The sequence below is a fragment of the Alosa sapidissima genome, chromosome 2 (genome assembly GCF_018492685.1).
Source record: "Alosa sapidissima isolate fAloSap1 chromosome 2, fAloSap1.pri, whole genome shotgun sequence".
NCBI lineage: Eukaryota > Metazoa > Chordata > Actinopteri > Clupeiformes > Clupeidae > Alosa > Alosa sapidissima.
This window is the reverse complement of record NC_055958.1, coordinates 34,213,451-34,239,047: the sequence shown is the minus strand read 5'-3', so window position 1 is coordinate 34,239,047 and position 25,597 is coordinate 34,213,451. Positions and strand designations below refer to the sequence as shown.

General features: G+C 42.3%; 1 protein-coding gene across 1 annotated transcript; it reads left to right on the top strand.

Annotated features, from left to right (window-relative positions):
* Window positions 1-23,155, top strand: LOC121693365 (zinc-binding protein A33-like). The gene is made up of 7 exons (XM_042072747.1): window positions 1-320; window positions 3,024-3,449; window positions 4,307-4,393; window positions 5,142-5,372; window positions 11,960-11,982; window positions 12,068-12,186; window positions 22,352-23,155. Exons 2-7 carry the CDS (start codon window positions 3,072-3,074, stop codon window positions 22,891-22,893), a joined length of 1,380 nt encoding a protein of 459 aa, XP_041928681.1. The 5' UTR covers window positions 1-320; window positions 3,024-3,071; the 3' UTR covers window positions 22,894-23,155.
* Window positions 23,156-25,597: the final 2,442 nt, after the last annotated feature.

Below are 25,597 nucleotides of genomic sequence, written 5' to 3'. Positions count from 1 at the left end.
CTAACTCACCTGTCCTGAAGGAGGAAGTGAAGCTCAGTGACAGACGGCTGCTCTGTTCTCCATTACAGCTGAGCAATTACTCTGGTATGTGAGGAATTTTAGTGGAAAAGTCATTTTATAAGTAGATTTATAGAGCATCATTGTTTGTGAAAACAAGTTGAAGCAGTTTAAACTTTGCAGAAGAAATGTAAAAACACGGAGAGTATTCAGAGACTGACTACAATTTTCACTCTCATGAAAGTGAAAGTAAAGTCAACAAATCAGCCTTAAAAGGAGAGACTTAACGCACACCAGTGCTTTGGAAACCATTAAAAGGTCAGATATCCAGAGGTGGAAAGTAACGAAATACATTTACTCACGTTACTGTATTGAGTAGTTTTTCTGTGTATTTTGTATTTTTTAAGTAGTTTATAAAATCGGTATTTTAAATTTTACTTGATTACTTTTTGAGTGAAGTATTGTACTTCGCTACATCAAAAATCCCATCCGTTACTTGAGTAAAAAAAAAGTTAAGACTAACGAAAACAGAAAGGGAGAGAAAGAAAATCGCGCCCTAAACCCCTAGCCTAGTGATAATGATCAGCATGTAGCCTACAACAGGACATGAATCAAGCTGGCGCCATGCAGTCTTTCTGAAAGTGATGGAGATGGAGCTGGATCACGAGATGCATCAGATTAGCCTAACCTATGAAAGTGTATTTTCCGCTATTCCAATGGGTTGTCTCAGTTCGTTTTAGCACCAATGATTGCGGAGATATTCAAGCAAACACCATGGGATTTCGTGTTTTGACGTTTGTGCTCACCTTTCTTTGGAAAGAAGTTTATTAGCAGTTGTTTCCCCTCATTTTGTTGTCTCTCTTTTTCCTGTTTTGGCCTTTGTTTTTAGTAACCTGACTTGGCTTTCTTGGAGAAAGACATTGCACCAGCAGCACAACAATTAGCGGTCCACTACTAGCGATGCTCAACTAAATAAACAAAAGATAGACTACCTTATGAATCGTGCGGGCGGACTAAACCATTTAACTCTTTAGCAAGGGAGAGTGAGAGTGACCTTAGACAGTTTTCACTATGTTTTGTATACAAAATCCAGTCAGTCAAACTTTACATTTTGTCTGACATTCATTTTTACATTTAATTTTGAAGTTAAAATATTCAGGTAAAATAAATATATGGTGGAAATAAGTATTGAACGCTTAATTTTTTTTTTCAGTAATTAGCCTAAACTTCCATTGAGTCTATTCGAAATTTTCACCACACATTATATTAACACACATATAGGCCTAAAAAATCCAAACATAAGAGTTTTATGTATTAAAGTGGAATGACACAGGAAAAAAGTATTGAACGTGCCTACTGAAATTTCTTCAATACTTTGTGGAAAAGCCTTTGTTTGTAAAGACAGCTTCAAGACATTTCCTGTATGACAAAACGTATTAGTCGCCATATCAGGTGTGATTTTGGTCCATTGTTCTAAACAGATTCCATGGGTCCCTCTTGTGAATCCTGATCTTTAGTTCCAGATTACTTCCAGAACTGTTTAATTGAATTTAATTGAATTGGCTGCCTTCAAGTCTTTCTGGAGCTTTCTCCGAGTGGTCCTTGGCTCTTGGAATTGACTATCCTTCTGACTCCCTGGTCAGAAATATTGCGAGGTGATCCTGTGCCCTGTGCCGGTTGATGATACAGTGATGTTTCTTCCACTTGGAGATAATGGCTCCCATGCTGCTTACTGGAAGATTTGGAAGACTGAAGTTTTGAAATGCATCTGTAACCAGTTTCATTGATATGTTTTGCAACAATAAGGTTGCAAAGGTCTTGGGAGAGCTTTTTGCTTTTATCCATCATGAAATGTTTCTTGTGTGACACCTTGGTAATGAAAAACCTTTTTATAGCCCATCAATATGTAAGCTACTAACCAAGCTTATATTAATTTGCACAGATAGAAAGGATAACTACTCTCTAACTACTTACATATTCCAGCTCGTTCCTTCCCTTTCCTTGCCTTAGTGCTTTTTCTTAGCGTGTTCAATACTTTTTCCCTGTGTTATTCCACTTCATTACACATGACTCTACTTATGGAGTTGTTTGGATTTTTTATGTGTGGATTACCTGAGTTATTACTAATGCCTGATGAAAATGTTGTGCCCCCTGTATTCCACTTTTCAAGGGCCCTCTCCTCTATTGCCCTATACTTCCCACTTTCCCCCCCCAGTTTGACGCCCTTTAATCTGCTGAACCTTCTGCTCGTTTCCAAATATAAAAAAACTCTCTGCAACTCAACATTGGCCTGCCTGCCTCAGCTGCCTGTGAGGGGCTTTTTAGTTGTGCTGGATTACTGTTCACTGCAAAGCGACCCAAGGATGAGTGAGCAGTAGTTGATTTTCAAAGTTAGTTGCAAACTTAAAGGAGAACTCCGGTGATTTTTCACATAGATCTCCATTTCTCAACATCCTTATCAGGCAAGTACCTCCACTCGGCGGCCATATTGCAACACTTTTTGGGCACTTATCGTGCATCTATTTCGGCAGAAATGCGTGTGCGTAAGGCTTCACGACACCAATCTTGCTCCAGCAGCGAGATCACAACAGATGATTGGCACGATGTCTTCACAGGACACCACATGATTGGCTCAATGTATTTTACAACACACCACATGATTGGCTCAATGTATTCACATGTCATCGTTGTGATGCGGAAGGGTTGTGATATGTGTAGACAACTGCCATATTGCCGTTACAAACTAACCCCATGCATTACTATGGAGGATTTTTTGAGTGCTGTATCTCCTCATTAGAAAGTCTCTGGTAAAACTAGTTGTTCTGGTACGCCCCCCCCCCCCCCCCCCCCAAAAAAAAAGTAACTAAGTAACTTTTACTTAAAGTACATTTTAAATGAACTACTTTTTACTTTTACTTGAGTACATTTTCAGATCGGTATTTTAACTTGTACTTGAGTAATATTTCATCAAGGTATTGGTACTTTTACTTGACTACAATATTTTCATACTTTTTCCACCTCTGCAGATATCTGAAGTCAAAGCAAAGTTTTCTTTTCTTTTACTGAAGGAGAGAATGGCTTCAAGTCTAGAGGAGGATCTTACCTGTCCTGTTTGCACGGATATCTTCAAGGATCCTGTTATTCTGTCGTGTAGTCACAATGTGTGTAAAGAATGTCTGCAGGAGTGCTGGGAGAGCAAAGAAACCAAAGAATGTCCAGTCTGCAGGAGGAGATCATCAAAGGAGGGGACACCCCCAAATCTGGCATTAAAGAACCTGTGTGAGACCTTCTTACTAGAGAGGAGTCAGACACACGTGTCTTGCAGTCTACACAAAAGAAAACTTGAGTTCTTCTGTCAAGAGGATCAGCAGCTTGTGTGTCTTATGTGTCAAGACGAATTACACAAACATCACAAGTTCAGTCCCATTGACAAAGCAGCAGTTGATGTGAAGGTAAGTACACTATCGGGACTCCACATGTCCCTGTACAAATACAGTAGACATTCACATCCATTAGACTGTTTGCTTCTGAACTACCGGTACTGCTGTAGATGCCACTGCTTGGTTTAATTTCCTATTGTGGTGCGGTCTTTAGAGCTTCAATTATTGTTCTATATTTACACACCTATGAAGTAGTTCAAGTTTTTTGGCCGCATTATGCTTGACACATTGCAACAGATTAGCGATCTGGCAGACAATCAGTGCAGACAATCAGTGCAGTGTTCCTACCAGAACACCCATCTTCCTATGGCTGCTCTTTAACGGGACTTTAACTTCTGATGTCTGAACACTGTGTCATCCATTATCCTGTACTTATTTACTCTATCATTGTGTAATGTTTATGTGAAGCAACACACACATAGAGACACATACAAGCAAGGACACACACACACACACACACACACACACACACACACACACACACACACACACACACAGAGGAAGAGAGAGACATATAGGCAAGGACACACACACACACACATACAGGCACAGAGAGTTAGACTGTTTGTTTCTGAACTACTGCTGATACAGCTATGCTTTACTTAGATGATTCATTTATTTAATGTTGCCACCTGGAAGTATGCTCATATTACTGTCTCTCTCTGTCACACACTCTCTCTCTCTCTTGCTCTCTCTCTCACACACACATACACACATTTATTTATTTTTTAATGTGGATTAACAAGACAGATAAGTATCGTGACAAGATCCACATGTGTCTTAAAAAGAATGTAGCACGGCTCTATTCAGGTCAGTGGTCAGTGTAATCTGAAAGAGACACAGACACATTATAGTGCTATTCATTTCAGGAAGAACTCACAGTCAAACTGCAGGACAAGCTGAAGGCTTTTAAGAAGGCTAAAGACACCTGTCATGAATCAGCTCAGTATATTAAGGTGAGTGGATTACTATGATGATGCCAACCCATATCCACATATGTCCGTGAAATGTAAGTAGAATAGGAATTAATTATTGGGTGTTTATGCCATGGTCTAGGTTGAAAAGGGTGTCATTTAAAAAGTGATATACTACACCTATAAAAAGACGTTCCATTCGAATTGCCTGATGACAGTTCTAAATCACTGCGCTGGCTCAAACACTAGTTGGTAACCAAGGCAACGGAGACTAAATACATTACAACTTATGACTTATCAACATTCCATAGCGTTGCGATAAACAGCTGAAAAAACGAACGATTTTAGCTCTAAAACTCATTTAGTATTAATAATTGATTTCATATTTATTTATTTCGTAAGTGACCATGGTATACATGGGATAATGCCCTTCGATGCGTCCATTATCAGAAATAAATTCGTCCATTTATTTCTGATAATGGACACCTCGTCGGGCATTATTCCTTACTTATGATTTGTATGATTTGATAAGTAATGGATTATGTATACTTCAGCTGAATTCAATGATTTTAGTTTAAAAAAGAAAATTATATTAAGAAATATGCCAGTATTAAATATATATTCACTTTTTACCTTTTAATTAATCCTAATTTTAGATTGTAAAGACTGTTATTATTTACTTCATTTGTGTTCTTCCATTGGGTTGCTTTATTTACTGATGCTATTTCTTATGCATAATGATGAAGACCCTAATCTTACTCATGTTGACATGCACCTTAATGTTATCCAGACTCAGGCCAAATACACAGAGACACAGATCAAGAAGCAGTTTTTGGAGCTTCACCAGTTTCTACAAGATGAAGAGGCAGCCAGGATAGCTGCACTGAGGGAGGAAGAGGAGCAGAAGAGTCAGATGATGAAGGAGAAGATTGAGAAGATGAGCAGAGAGATCTCATCTCTTTCAGACTCAATCAGAGGCATGGAAAAGGAGATGGGAGCTGATGACATCACATTCCTGCAGGTAGGAACCATCCACTGTCTGTAAGGGTGTTAGATCTCAAACTCTTAAGTCCAGTGATAATTTAACAAAAGCATGTCTGGCTGTAAGGGTGTTGGATGTCTAACTCTAATTCCAGTGATAATTTAACAATAGCACATCTGGCTGTAAGGGTGTTAGATCTCTAACTCTAATACCAGTGATAATTTAACAATAGCACAACTGGCTGTTTTGTTGAGGTGACCTGCCCATGCCACCTACCCCATTGCATTATCCTGATGTGTGATGTGATCTTTGGTCTCATTCTGTCATGTTTGACTCACTGGGCTTTGATAAGTGTGCTGTTGATATGGTGTGAGATGATTCTAGAGAGGAGAGCAGGAACACAATAAGATGGGAGAAGAGTGAAACGTGTGCACACACAGACACACACACACACACACACACACACACACACACATATAAGGCACTGCCGGGGAGCATCATTTAAGTATCAGGCCACTGTATCTTCCCCTGATGGGAGCCGTGTGAAGAAGGGGTGGAGGGACAAGGCCCAGAGTGGGTATATATACTCTTTTGATCCTGTGAGGGAAATTCGGTCTCTGCATTTATCCCAATAATAAGACCCCGTTTACACGAAGGGAAAACGCAGATATTCCCCTGCCGTTTGGCCTCTCGTTTACACCAAAACCCCGTTTTTATCACAGAAAACGATTATTTCTAAAACCTCCGGCCAAAGTGGAGATTTCTGATAACGCCGGTTATGTGCTGCCGTGTCAACAGGGATAAACGGCGTTTTAGCTTCTTAAACGTCACATTATGCGCCAGAAAATCCTTAACGTCATGTGAGCGCCTGATGTTTACAGTTTCTTTGGCTACTGATCAGGATTATCATGGATGCTGTTAAGGTGCTACTAATTTTTACTTTTGTGCAAACGCTTCTGGCCTGTTTGCATTTGCAACAACTGCTCTACATGGAGGAGCAGAGGCGAAGGATCGCACGGAGGTCAGCATTTTTCCTGCTCGTGTTAGTCGTTTCTGTGGATTTTGATTGACCAGCATGGCTTTATTCCTTTCCCTACACTGCCACCCATAGGTTTGGCATAGTTATTATGGCGCTTGACAGTGTATTTATGTGGGTTGATGTAAATGTGGCCTAAATGGGAAATCGGGAGAATCAGGAGAATTCATGTTAGTAATCAGAGGTGTTCGTGTCAAAGTAGAAAGTAGAAAGTAGAAAGTAGAAACAATACAGGTGATTTCACTAATGAGCTGATCCACTTGGCTTAAGAGTTGCGCTAATTAGAATCAGCTCATTAAGTGAATGGTTGGAACAAAAATGTGAGCCGGACTTTTACACCTCGAATATAACTCAAATAATCAGCAAGACGTGGTAAAATAGAAAAAAAGTTATCTCCACTTTTTTGCTATTTCATCTTGCAAACTTGTAAAATTCAGTTGGTTCAACTTAAATATTTATTTATCTGTATCAGTTCAAGAATCCCAAAGTTCACTGGAAGAATCATCAAGTCTTTCCTTAAAGGAGAAGTTCTGTGAAATTGACGTAAAGTGAGTGTAAACTTTTGTCTCATAGCTCATCTCGGCTATGACGAGACATTGAGAACTTTGAAAAAGCACTGGTAGTTTATTTACAAGACGATTTATACAGACAGTTCCTTCAGGAAGTTTACCGTTCGCCGCCATCTTGAATTTAGTCACGATAAGTCGGGCGACGAGTATGAATGAACAGGTATGATAAGGGATCAGATTCCAAAAATAATTCCATGGAAAGGCATGGATTCCAGTTGTTTCCATCTGTCAGTTTTTTAATGCAGATGTTGACAAGATTTGCCTGCTCTGCACCACTTATAGTCCGGTGGACAGCCCATAGAGCCCCATTGTGGACCCGGAAATGTTGAGTACACCAAAGTTTTATGATGGAAATATATAGTATGGGTTCCCAGCATGGTGAGCATGAGCTGCTTGGCCAAAATGGACAATGTTAGTATGTTTTTAGGGGTTACTGGAGATGCTGAGTCCATATCTGACATTTTCAAGATTCAAAATCACTATTTAAACTTAGTTTGGTCACATTTTACTCTCATTAAGCTGATTTTGCTGAGTTTTTTGGTACAATTTAGACAGATTTTTGGAGGATAGGGCTGTAGCGATATACATTAGGGCTGTAACGATACACGAACCTAACAATTCGATTCGTATCACGATTTTTGACCCACGGTTTGATACAAACCTCGAATTTTCTTTTTTTGGATGGGGGGGGGCTAGACATTTCAATAGCCTACCTTAGAATACCAGAGGATTACAATGTAATATATCTGTATTATTTTATATCTTGATATAAAAAGAGAGAATACTGAATATCTGATATTTATGACAGCACACTTTATGCAGATTAGCCTATAGCTTAGGCCTACTATTTCTATTACAACTCTACCACATTCAGCTGTCTGGTTGAAGCCTGGAAATATTGTAAACAAAGTAGCATAGTTAGCTAGCTTATCCTAGTCTACTGATTGGACTGTTCCGTTTCCTCATGTGTGTTTAAGGTAATACTGTTCTCCTTGGGACAAGCCTTTTGGGAAAGTTGGTATTGAAATGATCATTCAGTTCTCCCAGAATCCCCAGCGCGAAACATCGTGGGAATCTCAAGCACAGTCCAGCACGCTGGCGTTGCACAGCTCCCCCAACAAGCCATTGCCATCCTCGGCGCGGGCGTTCCCACATTCAGTCCAGCAATTAGTCTCTGGCACTGCCACACAGCAGGTGGGGTGCACACACCGCAAGAGCCCTACTCACCCTGGGGAACCACAACCACCAGCGGCCCAATGCGGGGCGTGCTAGCAGTCACCTGGTCTGTCGCCTCTCGTCCCCAGCTCCCTTCAGAGAACGCCCTCAGGTCGCACTTTCGCAGTGTGCACCACTGCAACGTTCCTCCAACACCTGGCGGGGCCTCCACTGCCACAGACTCCCCGGCGCTGAGCACCGTAACTGGCACTGCACCTCCGATGCTCCACTCCGTCGTCTCACCAGTCGGGGTAGCAGACTCCAGTTCCATCGCAGCCGGCAACGCTGCACACAGCTACAGCTACCGACGCTGGCGTCCCTCCTCTGCTGCCTTGTCGCAGAGCTGTCCTCCGCTGTTCCGGCCACTCCACATCGCCACGATCGCGCCAAGGCCTAGACCTTCTCTCTGGCTCGTGCCATCGGATTTCACACAACAAACTTTTTCCCCCCTTATTTTTCTAAAGAGCACCGGCGAACAGGCCGACTCGAACAGGCTCCGCCAACCGTCCGTCCTCAAGGCACCACCTCCTTGCCGCTCCACCTCTGCTCTGCAGCCAGGGCCACTGCCAACACCAGCCTAAAGCTGTCCGGCGGGGGCAGGGGCTCAAGGTCTTCTCTCGGTGAAGTCAGCGCCCAGGCCAGCGTCACTACCTTATTTTCCAAGGCCGCTTCCTCAGACCGCTCTCCCAGTAGCGTGAAGTCCTTCTCCGCCGTGGCCACTGCATCAAAACCCTCTTCAGGCAAGCATTTCTCCCGTAGCTAGGTCCAGGCGACAGCTGGTCTCCGGCTTCTACTGAAGGCTTCTCTAAGCTTTTTAGTACCCCTTACGGATCCTTTTGCTTGGGCCTCCACCTAGCGGTGAGCATGGACGGATTATGAACTTTCGGGCCCCTGGGCCCAGATGTATTAAGGGCCCCCCATCAATTGTCGCATATGTGGAAGGGGGGTTTAGAGGTCCTTCCTCAGAAATGTTTTAATTTGTTTGATGTGATTTCCTGTATTCTGGTGCATTTTGGGGATGGCCAATACTAAATTCAATCAGATTCATAGCCTACATCCTGATGTGTTGATATTGAGGCAATGATTTCATGCAAAGGCTTGGGCTTCAGGGCCCCCTGACCCCTTGGGCCCCTGGGCAGGGCCCGGTAGGCCCGTGCAGTAATTCATCCCTGGCGGTGAGGTCTCCCACTCCCGGCTCCTCCAGCACTGAAGACACTGTCTCCTACAGAATGCAACTTGCTCCTCCATGGAAAACGTGCCCATCTACAGGTGCTGCTTTGGAAAGCAGCAGACCGTCCTGATCCACCGGCTGTTGATATAACCGCATTTGGAGGGAGTTAGAAGACGGGTATGAAGAAAGGAGAGGAACTTGCCCACCTTGCTCGATTCAAGTCCTGTTGCTCCTCCTGATTTGTTAGATGTCATCAGCTGTAACTGCAAAGCTGGGTTAAAACTGTGTATACATGTATCTGGAAAGTGCAGCTGTGCAGCTGCAGGCCTGGCCTGTACTAATTATTGTTTCTGCAAAGGCAGTGATGTTACATGTGGCAATATAATTACACAGCAAAAACAGCAGAAGGACAGGGATGAAGAGTCTGGAGAAGATGGCGACAGGACAACGGAAGAGGACAGTGAGGAGTAGTAGAGGCTAGTTCTTCCCTTTGTTACTCAATTGTGAGTCACAGCAGAGGGCCAGTGAATAGCTATTTCCAAAATTATTGTGGAATTCAGAAATAACTTGAGGATCCAAATTATTCCTAAACACTGCACATTTTTATCCTCCAAAAATCTGTCAAAATCGCCCCCAAAAATTCAGCAAAATCAGCTTAATGAGAGTAAAAACGTGACCAAACCAAGTTTAAATAGTGATTTTGAATCTTGAAAATGTCAGCATCAGCATCTCCAGTAACCCCTAAAAACATACTAACATGGTCCATTTTGGCCAAGCAGCTTTTATAATATGATCAATATAGGTGATTATGCTCATTTATGCTAATTAGCTCAATTACACAAATTGCCAACATATGCAAATTAGCATCCGGCAGTTTCTGCATGCTGGGAACCCATACTATATATTTCCATCATAAAAGTTTGGTGTACTCAACATTTCCGGGTTCACCTTTCTGTCCACTGGACTATTAGGCCATCAATGAAGAAATAGGCACATGGTACCTTCCAGGAGCCATTCACAGAAACCCACCATCAGCACCAAAGCATCTTTTGCTACCGGGGAAGAGTCATCATCATCCCCTCCATTCCCAATGTCGACAAAGCCAGTTCCAAGTGGCGAGTTCCGAGTAGCGAGTTCCATCCCAGGACATGTGCCTTGATAACTGCCTCGTCTAACCTAAGTGAGCAAATAACTTTTCTTCCCAAATGTTCTGCTTCCTTCACCTTGGCAGCAAGGGCTAGGAAGGGTGGCTCTGTAAATCTCGGTTCTGCTGGAATTTTGCTGTATCAGCACCTAATTTGTGATTGATGTGGAAGGGTTAGGTTAAAACAAATACATAAGCTTTTGATTAATACAACTGTAGAGTTAAAGCAAATAATTTCAAATTCTTGGTGTATTGTTTTCCTTTTTTGAGTTTTTGTAGATGAGACGCGCTTCACCAGCTCCAGCTCCACCATGACTCATTATGCAGATATGGGCTGAATCCCAAAGTGAGCCCTGAGGACTAAGGACTAAAGACTCACAGACTTAATTGATCTCAGGTGCTAAGTGAGTGGCCCTATTCTAAAGTCTGGACTCACAGACTCAAAAACTTTGCTGCGTGTTCTTGTGAAATTCGTAAGGGCTATCCCAATGTCTCATTTCAAAGGGTGTGAGGGTTTGGGTCTGAGCCCTTTCCGTGAGTCTGCGTCAGTGCAGACTTCACCAAAGGGAATTACCCATAAATATCAAAGCGGTGTGACATTTACCGCAGAGACCATAGGGAAATCCGAAAATTACAAAGGTAAACAACTGCACAACACACAACCAGCTTGTAAAACAAGAGTTTGGAAGAATGTGGAATAAGGCAGCCGGCTCCTGTGCCCAGGTTGTGTGAAAAGCAACAAACTTAAAATGAAAACTCACAAACCGGCAAGTGTCTGCAAAATCTTTGTTATGAAATGTCGCCAAGGTAACATGTGATCTTGTGAAGTGCTGTCCCAAACCCATTTATACCCATCTGAGCCCATGTGGCCTCACACACTCACTCACTTGGCACCTATCAATTAAGTTTGTGAGTCTTTAGTCCTTAGTCCTCAGGGCTCACTTTGGGATTCAGCACCATTGTCTCTGCTCTGTGTTTGGTGGCTTTACTGTTGAGGTCTGACAGGTTGGGGGTGAGGAGGCCAGTTATTTTGGATGCAGTGTGGGTGACACGTAGAGTATGAGGTGGAGGCAGTAGGATGTAGTTATCATATTGAAGCAGCAGGGGGAGCAGTAGAGTAGAATGGGTTGGATATGATCTGGTACAGCAGTAGCAGGTGACGGGGGGGCAACAGAAAGGGCTTTGAGTTTGAGACAGAAGAGAGTCTCTGCTGGCAGCATTTATGGATATCAGGGGTGTGTTGAACTAGGTGGTAGTGGTGTAGTTGTTAGGAGCTGGGCTAGTGTGCAATAGCCTTCAAATTGTCGGTTTGATTCCTGGCTTCCACCGTTGTGCCCTTAAGCAAGGCGTCCATCTTTTCATTATGCCTGCTATGCACCAACTGGTCAGTCAGTAACAAAACAAAAATACTTATGTGTAGGATGTGTCCACTCTACAAAAAGACCTTATTGTACCAATAATGTTCAACCTACTCTCTTTTTTATTTTCCAGAACTACAAGAGCACAGTGGAAAGGTGAGTGATCTGCCTCCTGTCTCTCTCTTCTCTGTGGTTCTGAACCCAAACCCACAGCAGCACTGACTCCTGAATGTTATTCCAGAGCCCAGTGCACACTGCAGGATCCAGAGAGGGTTTCAGGAGCTCTGATCAATGTGGCAAAGCACCTGGGCAACCTCAAGTTCAGAGTCTGGGAGAAGATGCAGGAGACTGTTCAGTACAGTAAGTAGTCTACTGTTTAAAAATAAATAAACACACACAATCAATCTTAGGAGTACTTGGATAGACTGTGCTACCTAAACATATAGCACAGTAGTAGGTCTATTTGTCTAGGGGATATAGCAGATAAAATCCACATATCAAACAAACAAACAGAGCAGAACCAACTTCCATTAATCAAACACATCCTACACACTGCCCCTGTGATACAGATGTGGAAATGGGACCTTGGGAGAAAAAATGGGAGAAAAAGTCCCTTTAAACAGGAAGACACCTTGAGCAGGAGACTGGGTGGGATTATGTGCTTGGGGCCGGCATTGTAGAGAGAGACGTGCCAGATGAGTTTGTTCATGTGTCTGGAGAAGCAGATAAGCATACGTGTACATGATGCACACAAACATTTGAAATTGACAGTGAAGAACTCAAATATAATAATAGGTTAAATCATCAAATCCTAACTACCAACTAATCTAAGGACTAAGTATTGTAAGGAGGACATAATGGCACAACTAACACGGACTCAGAATTCTCAGTAAATCACACTTAAGTTGGTACAACTTACAAAAACAATTAGCGGAAGTTTGTTCCCAGACTGCAACAGCCCCAGTCAACAAGTTCTTAAAGATATCACATATAGAAAGCCGAAGTCACACCCCTTCCGTTAGTCACCATGGGACTTATCTTTAAAAAAATTATGAACAGCAGTCAATGGTGAAAGAAATTATTTTCTGGTCCCGATCGACTTGTGCCTTGAATTACCCATATGATGTTTGTCAATTTTAAAGACAATTTTATCATGTAAAACATTTGCAGTTTGTTTCGTAACTATTGAATTACAACATTGTGACAGATCGTAATTCCAACAACTACAAACCCATCAGTCGCACTAGTGACACTAGCCCATTCACACAGCCACACTGGATTGTACAAGCATGCAGCAACAGGTCTTACTTGAGCTTCCCTTGCCGATGAAAATACCATGAGTCAGAGAATTAAAGGGGTGGTTCAGGATTTTGGACATAGGACCTCATTTCCAAGTTAGCAAGTGTGATATTTATCAGTGGTTTTCAACACGTTTCATCCAGTCCTTCTAGTTGCAGAGTTTGCAGGTGCTAGGTTAGCACACTCCAATCCTAGGTAATATCAGTCCGCCGCTGCCGTTGCTTATATGTAGCCCCACATGGATAGCATGGAACCATCGTTTTTCGTTTTGATCTGTAGCCCCCCTGCTGGACTGGACCCTCCGAAAGGAGGGTAGGGCAGACACAGTTTTCTGTGAATATCTCGAGAACCGTAGGGTTTAGGAGGACCACCTTTTTTTTGTATTTTGATCTTAAGGGGGCATGTCAACCCATTCCATAACCACTCATTTCATGTATAGCGCCACCTAGTTATAAACAAAAAGTAAAAATGAGGTGTTGTAATCACAGGTATCTGTGACCTAACATGGTCAAAACTGCACGAAATTGGAAGTGTAGGATCATTATGACACCCTCTCAATGCACGCCAAGTTTTGTGGAATTCCGTTCATGGGGGGCCATACAATAAATTAATTTATGTTACTATACACCAACTGGCCTGTAGGTGGCCAGAGACAGTTTTCTGTGAATATCTCGAGAACAGTAGGGCCTAGGAGGTCCACATTTTTTGTATGTTGGTCTTAAGGGGACATGTCAACCCATCCCATTACCACTTATGTAGGATCCCCGTGTAGGATCATTATGACACCCTCCGAATGCATGCCAAGTTTTGTGAACTTTCGTTCATGGGGGGCCTTACAATAAAATAATTTATGTGTACATTTAGTAGTGAACGTGGCTGCGCTAAAAGCCTCATAGTGGCTAAATCTAAGAAACCCTTTACTATAGTTTACATAGTTGCTAAATCTAAGAAGCCCTTTACTATTGGGGAAGAGTTCATTCTGCCTGCTGGTAAAGGCATGTGCAATGAAGTCCTTGAGGAGGCTGCAGCTAAAAAAATAGCTCAGGTACCGCTTTCTGCAAGCACTGTCCATAGGCGAATTGATGATATGTCAGAGGATATTGAGGCACAGTTGTTAGAGAGGGTGAATGGGTCACCGTGGTACGCTATCCAAGTTGGTTGGTTGCAGGTCACTGGCCAGAGTGTTTGAGTTGCGAGGGCCGCTGCAGAGATTTCTTACAGAAAAGAAGTCACCGTTAGCTGCATATTTTAGTGATGAGGGCTGGGTGTCAAAACTCGGTTACCTGTGTGACATATTCGGGTTGCTTAATGACCTCAACCTGTCACTGCAGGGGAGAATGACGACTGTCTTTAAACTGGCAGATAAAGTCGCTGCATTTAAAGCCAAGCTTGATTTGTGGGGACGACGAGTGGACCGGGGTGTATTTGATATGTTCCAAACAGTAGTGGGGGTTTTGGGAGAGACTGAGGCAAGGCCCTTTCTCTCGCAGCTGGTGCGCGATCACCTTGTTGTGCTTTCAAATGAGTTTGAGCGTTACTTCCCATCCTCCAAAGATCCACGGCAAACCAATGAGTGGGTCCGCAACCCATTTGTCAATATCCCGAATAGTCCTAACTTGTCAGCGCAGGAGGAAGAGCAGTTCATCGAAATTGCAAATGACGGTGGTCTTAAGAGTGTGTAGGCTATGAGGAAACCTCTCTGGCGGGTTTTTGGGTGAAAACCAAAGCAGAATATCCCGAGATAGCCGTAAAAGCGCTGAAAACGTTGCTACCATTTCCCACCACGTATCTATGCGAGGTCAGGTTTTCGGCAATGACTGCAACTAAGACCAAATTGCACAATCGACTGGACATTTCAAACACACTGAGGGTGTCACTCATACCTGTCAATACTCCCGTTTTTCCCGGGTTTCTCCCGTATTTCAAGGTCATCTCCCAGCACCCTCCCTGTTATTTCTCCCGGAAAACTCCCGTAATTTGCATGGCCATCAAACTTAATTTTTGAATCATTGATCCATTCAGGTTGCCAGATTGTGTATGAAATACACCCTACACATACACGATCACTTCAATTTCAACCATTTTGTCATAGGCTAAAACCTGGCAACCCAAAACCCAAATAAGGAATGAGTCTCGTCGTAAGCAAGCGGGCAATATGAAATTGTCTTATATGGCAAAAAATGCTACAATATCAGTATTTGCCCAATTGATCTGCTGTTACATCAATACTGTGCGTCAAAACACTTTACTATTAATTAACCGCCAACAAAATGAAAGTTATGTGAAGCAAACACTATTGTGTTCAACACAATAGGCCTACATTTGACCAGTGATGGGCAGTAATGCGTTAGAAGTAATGCGTTACTGTAATCCAATTACTTTTTTCAAGTAACAAGTAAAGTAAGGGATTACAATTGCAAAAACAGTAATTAGATTACGTTTACTTTCTTGCAAGCAGCCTGCGTTACTGCGTTACTAAACCGTGATTTTGCCATAGACAGTAAAAGAATTTGGGATTTTGTGACTAACTCGTGACAATGATGTAGGCTATAGCTGCGCGACATAGATGTAAACAAGAGACACACGTGTGCAAGACATGGCGTGCAGGAGAGAGTGCGAACATGGAGCATTTAATTCATTGCAGTTCAGACATTACGAAAAAAAAACATTAATGCTGTACACACGTGGGAAGAAAAATGTTGTCTACAGCGGAAAAACTCCACCTCAAATCTGAGCAAGCACCTAGATGTAAAATAGGACCAAAATAGGACCACCGCCCAGTCCAGCACATGTTTTCCACAAAAATAAGTCTAACTGTCTCACTGAATTGCATTATGCACACTCAATTCTCACTGGTATCTGCTAGACAACAAGTACCAAAACATGATTAGTTCATAGATTTCACATGTAATATACATTTTATACAACCCCACCCCCATCTTGCCTGTTCATAATTCTGAGAAATTCTTGAATTGTGTGCATGTGTGCATGTACATGTTTATGTTTATGTGTGTGTGGGTGTGTGTGTGTGTGCGTGCATGTGCTTGTGTGTTTGCCTGTTTATGTGCCTGTGTGTGTGCATGTGCATGCATGCGTATATGTCAACTGTGTGAGTATGTGTCATACGTAGGATTACTGTGAATGTATGTGTGTGCGTGTGCATCTGTTTATGCACATGTGTGCATATGGAATGGGTTAAGATGACCCCTGGAGGCAAACATACGCAAAAAATTGGTCATTCTAGGCCCTACGGTTCTCAAGATATTCATAGAAAACTGTGTCTGCCCTACCCTCCTTTCGGGGGTCCAGTTCAGCGGGGGGGCTACAGATCAAAACTAAAAACGACGGTTCCATGCTATCCATGTGGGGTTACATGCCCACCAAGTTTTGTGTACCCCGGTCTTTCAGTGTCCCGGGAATCCTTGTTGGTGTACGTCACTAAATGTACACATAAATTATTTTATTGTAAGGCCCCCCCATGAACGAAAGTACACAAAACTTGGCATGCATTCGGAGGGTGTCATAATGATCGTACACTTTTAATTTCGTGCAGTTTTGACCTTGTCTGCCAGAGATATTGTGATGAAAACACCTAATTTGTTTTTTGCTTTTTTGTGTTTAACTAGGTGGCGCTATACATGAAATGAGTGGTTATGGAATGGGTTGACATGGCCCCTTGAGATCAACATACAAAAAAAAATGGTCCTCCTAAACCCTACGGTTCTCGAGATATTCACAGAAAACTGTGTCTGCCCTACCCTCCTTTCGGGGGGTCCAGTCCAGCGGGGGTGCTACAGATCAAAACAAAAAACGATGGTTCCATAATATCCATGTGGGGTTACATGGCCACCAAGTTTCGTGTACCCCGATCTTTCAGTGTCCCGGGTACAGCTATAAATTTGGGCATGCAAAATAAAAAAATTTTTTTTAAAAATCTGACTAAACCTATATGACCGCCGCTTCGCTCTATTAGCACTCTATGTTTTTTTGTAAATATATATAACATAAGCATCTAACAGAAAAAAGACTATACAGCTACATGATTAACTTAAGTTTTATATGTTGCAATGATGGGGTCCTTGGAGAATTTTCCACTCCATGAGGGGCCCCCGGCCCACAAAGGTTTGAGAACCCTTTAGGCTACTTTAAAAAAACTGCAGTTATTTTTTGCAAGGAGATATGTACAGCAAGCATCAAAAGCAAATAGCCCAGACCCTTTATTGGGAAAAACACTATATTTGGTAACTTCCATAGACATCCAAAAATGGGCTGGGATGATTGTATTTGGAGCACTAAGGTGTCAGATGGTACTATAAAAAAATGGTTACATTTTGGCGCTCAGAGTTCAGGTAGGAGGGCCCCTTAGCAGGATTTTGCTTAGGGCCCCATGGAGGTCTGAACCGGCACTGGATAGAGGTAGAGGGAGAGGTAGCCCAGCATGGTGATATTATAGCCAGTACGTCAACACAGCAACACTAAATATGTATCTCAAAGGTGAGGGCAGGTGTTCTTTTTCCCAATTAGCCTCTCACACACACACACACACACACACACAGGGGCGCAGCTACCCATTTTTGAGGGGTATGCAACAACAATATTGGCGCCCGCCCCCCCCCCCCCAAAAAAAAAACAAAAAAAAAAACACAAACCACTAAAGCAAAACAAAAGGCCAATAATTTACACTATTACTGTGCATTAGTGTCTATTGAATATGTTTTTAAAGAAATGCTGCCAATTTGATGTTTAACTTGATGTTATACTTGATAAGTATTGATAAATGGTGCATTGCCACTTTAAGAGAGTCTAAACGGTTCTCATAACGTCCTTTTGCCAGCTATGGCTCACAATGAATAAGGCTGATAGGCACTCTAGCCTTGTTTGTTTGCACCACATTGACAACACAATATTAAGTTATTACAAGGAGCCTTCATTGTTAGGATATGGAAACACGTAATGAGTTGTTGCTAGCATGACATTTCTGTTTGCAGTTGGCCATTAAAAGTGCAGTATGAGCATGGTAGCCACCTAGCTATCTGAATGGAATAGTCAAGTCAAGTCAAGTCGGCTATGTTTCAATCAGCATTATGCTTAACAAACGCTAGTTAGTCTGTTAACATTCATATTTGCAAGCCTCCAAGTACAGACGTCATCACTTTAAATCCTACCTGTTGCCTTTCACCATCCACTTATTTAACTGAGCTGCCTTGCTACAGCGGCGCTTGGCATGTTCATTTTGTGAAGATGTTATGTTACAGATCTGGCTGCCCAGAAAGTATATGATTTAAGAATTCCTGAAATGTGAATTGTGATCTGTGAACTGTGAGTTTTCTTTTCTGTAACTGAAAGAGTTTAATTCTAAGAAAAGGGGGGATGTCATGTCCATGTGTAACACACCCCATCAGAATGTTCAGGGGTATTATGAGTAGAGCGGATAAGGTGGAGTTCATTAAATTCGTACTCAGTAAGCAACAGACGTGTCTATCTGTGGTCCATATTATTTAGATTAAATTCGGCAATATCTCCTTAATTCATCAGTAAAGTTGAGATATAACAGTACTATATACACCAGGGTACGAATAGCATCCACTTCTAACTATACATTGATGCAAACAGAATACCTTATTCAGAGTGTCTAAATCAGCAGCACAAAACCTGTTGCCATTGACAGCGGTAATTATATGTTTACAGCGAATTACATGTAAATATTTTACCGTAGAACGTTGATAAATCCCAATCAGGTAAATGGAGCATTCTACTAGCATTGTGTATATCAATCAGTTTTGGTTGATTAAGGATTTAATTTTCGCCAGAAGCAATCAAAGGGACTTAATTATGCTATGGAGGAGTAAAACTTTGACCATGGTTATCCGTCAGGGTTTTTTGAGGAAATAAACTCCATAAATAACCATTAAAGGAAATGAAATGGAAAACAAGCATGGAACAATGTTTTCACAATGGAAAAATGGTTCCATGCTATCCTTATGGGGCTACATGCCCACCAAGTTTCGTGCACCCCGGTCTTTCAGTGTCCCGGGAATCCTTGACGGAAAATTGCTCATACGAAAAGAAAACTATATGACCGTCGCTTTTCTGCGCGGCGGTCATAATAACAAAAAGTTGAAATCTGATAGACAGATAATGAATGATCAACACACAAGAGCAGGGGGAGTGGTACAAATAAACATATCAGTAAGTTATGTAAAAGACAAACAGTAGAACAAACAAAATAGAAAATAACATAGATCAAATAAGCACTTATACTAAGTTAAAAGCCAGGAAGTAAAAGTAAGTTTTAAGATGTGATTTAAAAACAGGCAAAGACGGAGCCAGTCTTATATGTAGTGGGAGCTCCTTCCATAGTTTAGGGCCAGTTACTGCAAAAGCCCGATCGTCACTGCTCTTTAACCTTGATGGTGGGACTACAAGGCGGCCTTGGTCAGCAGACTGACCTTGATGGAGCAAGTGGTTTTAAAAGTTCTGACAGATACAGTGCCTATAAAAAGTCTTCAACCCCATGCTAAAGTTGACTAAAAAGGGGAATAAAAAAAAAAAAATTGGAAATGGATCTTAATCTTACCTTTAAGGACACCATTTTTTTTGTGAATGAATAATGTATCATAAATAAATAAATGTTCTTCATTAAATACAGGGTGCATACCTCTATGTTAAACCTATGTTGAATTTCCATAGAGGCAGGCAGATTTTTATTTTTAAAGGCCAGTTATTTACATCCTGATCAATTTCCCTTGGCCTTTGGAATTAAAATAACCCCAGATCATCACATACCCTTTACCATATGTGACCCAGCGAAACCAGTCGTTTTGGTAAAATTTACAAAATTAAGTTAATGTGCTCACATGAACGGCCATTGGCTAAGCTTTCAAACGATATGTATATTGAGGGTATTGCAAAAAGTATCGCTAAGATAACCGCATCCAAAATTGGCATGGTTCTCCTGTCGCGATACGCCAAAAGGGGAGAAAATCACCTTTTAAGTAAATTGTAACGTGCGATAGTGTGAGGACACAGCTATTATCAGCCTTACGGTAGCGTGACTTTGAAGCAGATGACTTACTATGTCAAGTTTTATCAACCGAGTGAGTGTCTTCAGAGCCCATTTACGGAGAGCCGGATCACTCCCTATTAACTCCATTGTAACTGCAATCTGCTGCAGTTCCGCTAGGGGCGATCACGAATAAGTGCAAAAACAATGGGGGTCTATGGAGCTAGACGGCTAAATGTGTCTCTTTCACCTGGTTGTCGTTGAAAAATCGAAGATTGGATTGTGGTTTCTGCAAGATCAATGGTCATTATAGGTCAAAAGTTGAATGAACGAGTACTTACGTCCTTTCGATTTCTTACAGGTTGGGTCGTTGTTGCCCACAACACACTAGCTTTCTGCTAATGAATGACGTCATTGACGCATTTGAAAGGCTTTTTAGAACAAATAAGTGACTCAAAAAATTTAATACTCAGCAGTTTGTATTTTCTCTGCCCCCTCTTTTGCATGCAACATTTAAATTTCTGGGCAAAAAATGATATCACGAGAAAAGTGGATTTGAGGGGTACAGCTCCATAGACCTCCATTCATTCTGCACTTATTCGTGAGCGCCCTCATGTGGAACCAGAACAGGAACTGCAACCAGTTCAGAAACCGGAAGTTTCCCCAGAGTGGCGGTTCTCCCTAACCTGACCCTAGCCAGATGAATTTCGCTCCGCCTAGCTCCACTCATCCATCTGGAACCGATCCATTGAAGTGTTGCTTCAGAAGGCTGGGCCTAATCAAAAAATGCTTGCATATGATTGAATAAGCCACTTGTCTGTCATCTATTGACGTGCTACTTCAACCACTCACATCGAAGCCAACCCGTGACGCTAATAACAGTCTCACAGTCGCTTCTACGCTATGTCACATCTATGAAACTCCCGCCCTGCGTCCTGATTGGCTGTACCATAAAATCGGTTGCAAAAATCACTCTCAATGGAAGAGGTCCCAGATGGATGTGAGTGAAGCTAGGCAGAGCTAAGCGGAACGAAATTTATCTGGCTAGGGTCAGGTTAGGTTCTCCCCTTATTAGACATAGACCTCTCCAGAATAAGTCCCGCCTCCTAACTTCCGTATCCATCCAACCTTCGGTCGTCAAATGTCTATGGGAAATAACATGGCGTTTTGAAAGATCGTACCTGTCAAACTCTGTAGGTGACAAAGTAGAAAAAGCTGCTGGGCCGATTGGCCTACACACTTCTGCCATCTAGTTTCCACTGGATTTTTTGATTTTCGGTGCCGTTTAAGTAGTATAGTCTATAGTATACTACTTAAACGGCACCGACAATCCAAAAATCCAGTGGAAACTAGATGGCAGAAGTGTGTAGGCCAATCTGCCCACCAGCTTTTTCAACTTTGCTACCTACAGATGTTTTACCGGTATGATATTTCGAAACGCCATGTTATTTCCCATAGACAATCGACGCTTGGAAGTTGGATGGATACGGAAGTTACGGAGGCGGGACTTATTCTGGAGAGGTCTATTCTCTGGTGTCATTTTCTGCCCCCTAGTTAATACCTGGGACAGTCATAAGGTGTCACTATAGAATATAATTAATGTGTTTCGGGGGAAGTAAGGGGAGAAGAAGTTTTATGTACACAGATTGTGTAGGCTAGCTAGGCTACAGGCCCACTTTTAAAATGTGCTACTGCTTCGACAATGGACTTTTCCTAGTCTGTAAAATGACGCCAGGATATTTCTAAAACTTTGTGCTTTTGACCGTTCGTGCCCTGAAAGGCAAGTCTTTCACATTGATATTCGGTTACATCTGCCAAGATGAAAGAAGAAAGAAATTTGAAATTTGTTCACAATATGAAAGTGTAGACTGTATACTGTTGAATTATGCAAAAACCTGAAATTCGACATTTTAACCTGTACGTTTGTTTATCGTGGATATCCTCAAAATAGCACTGTGCGCAAGACGACTGGTTTTGCCTTGCAGGGTCACATATCTCACGATTGGCATGGGGTATTTTCCATAAGATCATCTCTCAATGCATATCAAACCAGCTATTAGGCTAACTGAAATAAAACCATCCCAATCTCTAGGTATGTTGGTACTGTTACTACTTCTCCTGCCATTACACTTGGTAACACCACTATTAATAATGACCATCATTCACATCCTCATCACACATCACTCAGTGTTCAGCTCATGTGTGTGTTCTTTCTCTCTGCAGCTCCTGTGACTCTGGATCCTAACACTGCACACCCACGACTCATCCTGTCTGAGAATCTGACCAGTATGACACGCGGTGATGAGAGGCAGCAGCTTCCTGATAACCCAGAGAGATTTGATAAGTATCTCAGTGTTCTGGGCTCTGAGGGCTTTAACTCAGGGACTCACTGCTGGGACGTGGAGGTTGGGGACAGTACCTGGTGGTGGGTGGGTTTGATGACAGAGTCCCTCCAGAGGAAGGGACAATATGGCAATGTGAGTGGAAAGTGGACTCTGTTTAATAATAATGGTAAATATATAACATGGTCTCTACCACAGCCCTCCACTCTCCTCACAGTGGAGAAGAAACCCCAGAGGATCAGAGTGCAGCTGGACTGGGACAGAGGAGAGCTGTCATTCTCTGACCCTGATAATAACACTCACATACACACTCTCACACACACTTTCACTGAGAGAGTGTTTCCATACTTTAATGGTGGTAGGGTGTCTCCTCTGAGTATTGTAGCAGTGAAGGCCTCTGTGTCAGTAGAGCAGCCCAGTTAGAGCAGAAACTGTCTCTGTCTGAACAAGAGCCCACATGCAGCATCTGAAACCCCTATGTTGGAATGTTTTGACTTAGGAAAGATAACCCCTGTGTCACTGAACTAGGGGTGACCCTCAGGATGAGGGGTGGTAAACATTTCTTATCTCTGTAAAACAAACATGGTTAGGTGATCACTGGTGGGTGACAACTTGTGATTTCCGTGGGTGTGTGTTAAAGCAGCACCAAAGAACTTTTCCTCTGTCGCATGCACGCTTTGTTTATCCAGCGGCTTTGTAAATAACAATGTCCATACACAAGGTAGAATTTGTTGCATGATTTTATGAAAGTAGGCTATGATGTATTGTGACATCATGCAAGTCAAATTTGTAGTTTCTTATGTCTCATTCCATCGAACTACAGATCCGCTACCCGATCTGGCAAACTTACATAGTGCGGTTATAGCCGATAGAGGGCCGCGAAGCGAATGCAGAAGTGCCGTTCACCCTGTTACGAGTTGATGAACCGCAGAAAAAATTTTGGAAACATTTTTTTAAGGTGCAAAAAACTCTTTGGTGTTGCTTTAAGGGTATAAGAGTTGGCTTCACCCACAGATGTGTGGGCTTGTTACTTTGACATTTCACGTGGGTAACATGCTCCCGGCGTCGTGAATAAAGCTGCAGTCTCACACCATTTGTCTTGGATTAATTTTGACCACACTGCCACAAGCACATCAAAATATCAGTTCAGTAAACTATGTGGACATTTCTGCTTTTTAGAAGTTAGCTCAATTAGAGGGTTAATTTGGTGGCCATTTTTGGAAGACAATGAACACTGTATACACATTGCAACAGTGACATTTGGCTATATACATTACAATAAAATTTTATTTTAATTTTAATTATTTGCAAATTGGTAATGTATATGTAACACCTGTGCTGTGCACACTTGTAAATAATTTCATATGAGTTACATTTAATTAAAGATGTCACTGAGAGATGAAAGCCTCTGCCATCTAGTGGTGATTATTGTGTAACTACACTCTCCTCTCTCACCTGTGAGGTTCCCAGTAGCAGAGCAGCAACACAGCACAGGTCCAGCTAATTCTGCTGCTGTCTGATCTGAGGTCAGAAATGCTGGAGATTAAACAGCACTATAGAGACTGAGAGCACTGCAGTAAACACAAACTCCTGCACTACTGAACTCTTGATCATCATGCACATGAAATAAAGAATCATATTAATCTGATGCATTGGCAGTGTTAGTGTCTCTGTCTCTGTCCTTCATAACCAGATGGCAGGTCTAATCTACACCAGGGAGCTTTGGGCTTTGCTGAGTTTGAACACGATGAGAAGGAGGAATAAACAGAGTCAGAACTGTGTGATTTCCACAGACAGATAAAACAGCTCTAATGATACTACCATGGGCGTAGATTTAGGGTGGGACGCTAAGGACTAGTCCTAATCAATATTTTAAGATGACAAAATTGTCCCCACCAATATTTTAGCGAACTCATTTGTGCTGCTGATTCCGACAGCCAGCACAACATTCTTCTTCTTCTTCTTCTTCTACTAGGTTTTACGGCAGCTGGCATCCACAATGTTGCATTGCTGCCTCCTGCTGGACTAATGCTCTACAAAATTAAATTCTCCCATACAGCCCAGTATCAGATACAAACTTAAAGAAGTGGCGCTTTCCCTTTACACTTGTGCCCACATCAAGCACACTTTTTAGTGACACTTCCTTCAGCCCACACCGCTTTAGGCACCTGAACAAGTCTTGCCTATGTGATTCATATTTCCTGCAAAATAGCAATACGTGTTCAACAGTCTCCCTCTGCTGGCAAGAACACAGTCCGTCCTGATGCTTTCCTAAAATACACAGTGTGCTATTCAGACATGTATGGCCTATTCTCAGTCTTGTAATGATAACATCCTCCTTACGCTTACCACTAGCACAGGCCGTAACTGAGTCAGAAACACTACTATAATGACATAATGACATTACATACAATAATGGAATAGAGAATGATGTCTGCCCTTTGTGTCTTGATCCCAAAGATGTTGCCATTTAATAAGAGAATTCTGCCATATGATACTCTTTCCTTCAGACTTAGACAGTGTCAGAGGAACATCTATGGCTTCTTTTCGAGTCGCCTCCTTGGCCAACGCATCCACCTTCTCATTCCATCTGATTCCCACATGTGCAGGTACCCATAAAAATGACACCTTCACTCCCTTTTTGCCTACATTATTGAATGCCAATAGTAGGCCTATCTCATAAACAATATCCTGCCGCCCCTTTGACATTCCCTTTCCAAGGCTTTTGACTGCAGACACAGAGTCACTGCATATTAACACCTTCCTATCTCGTAGTTGATCCGCCCACTGCACACCATCAAGATGGCATATAACTTGTGTTGCCCCCTGCAGGTAACCCCAGAACCTAGTCAACGTCAGCCGTTTCTCAGACGTAACCCCGGGCCTAGGCAGTTAAGACCCACGATACCCCCTAGAGGTTATTGTAGATAGCAGGGACCTACTGTCGAGCGAAGTTGCACGTCTTCCCTCTGCGGCGCAGATAACCTATTACTCCTATTTTTAAATATACCCCTTGGAAGTTGATCGGGCTTCCGTGGTGGATTTATTGAGATGTTTATGAAAAAAGGAGCGACTACGCCTAGGTCTCGAACAGTTGGCTAACGTGCAAAGATGTTTGACCCTAGAG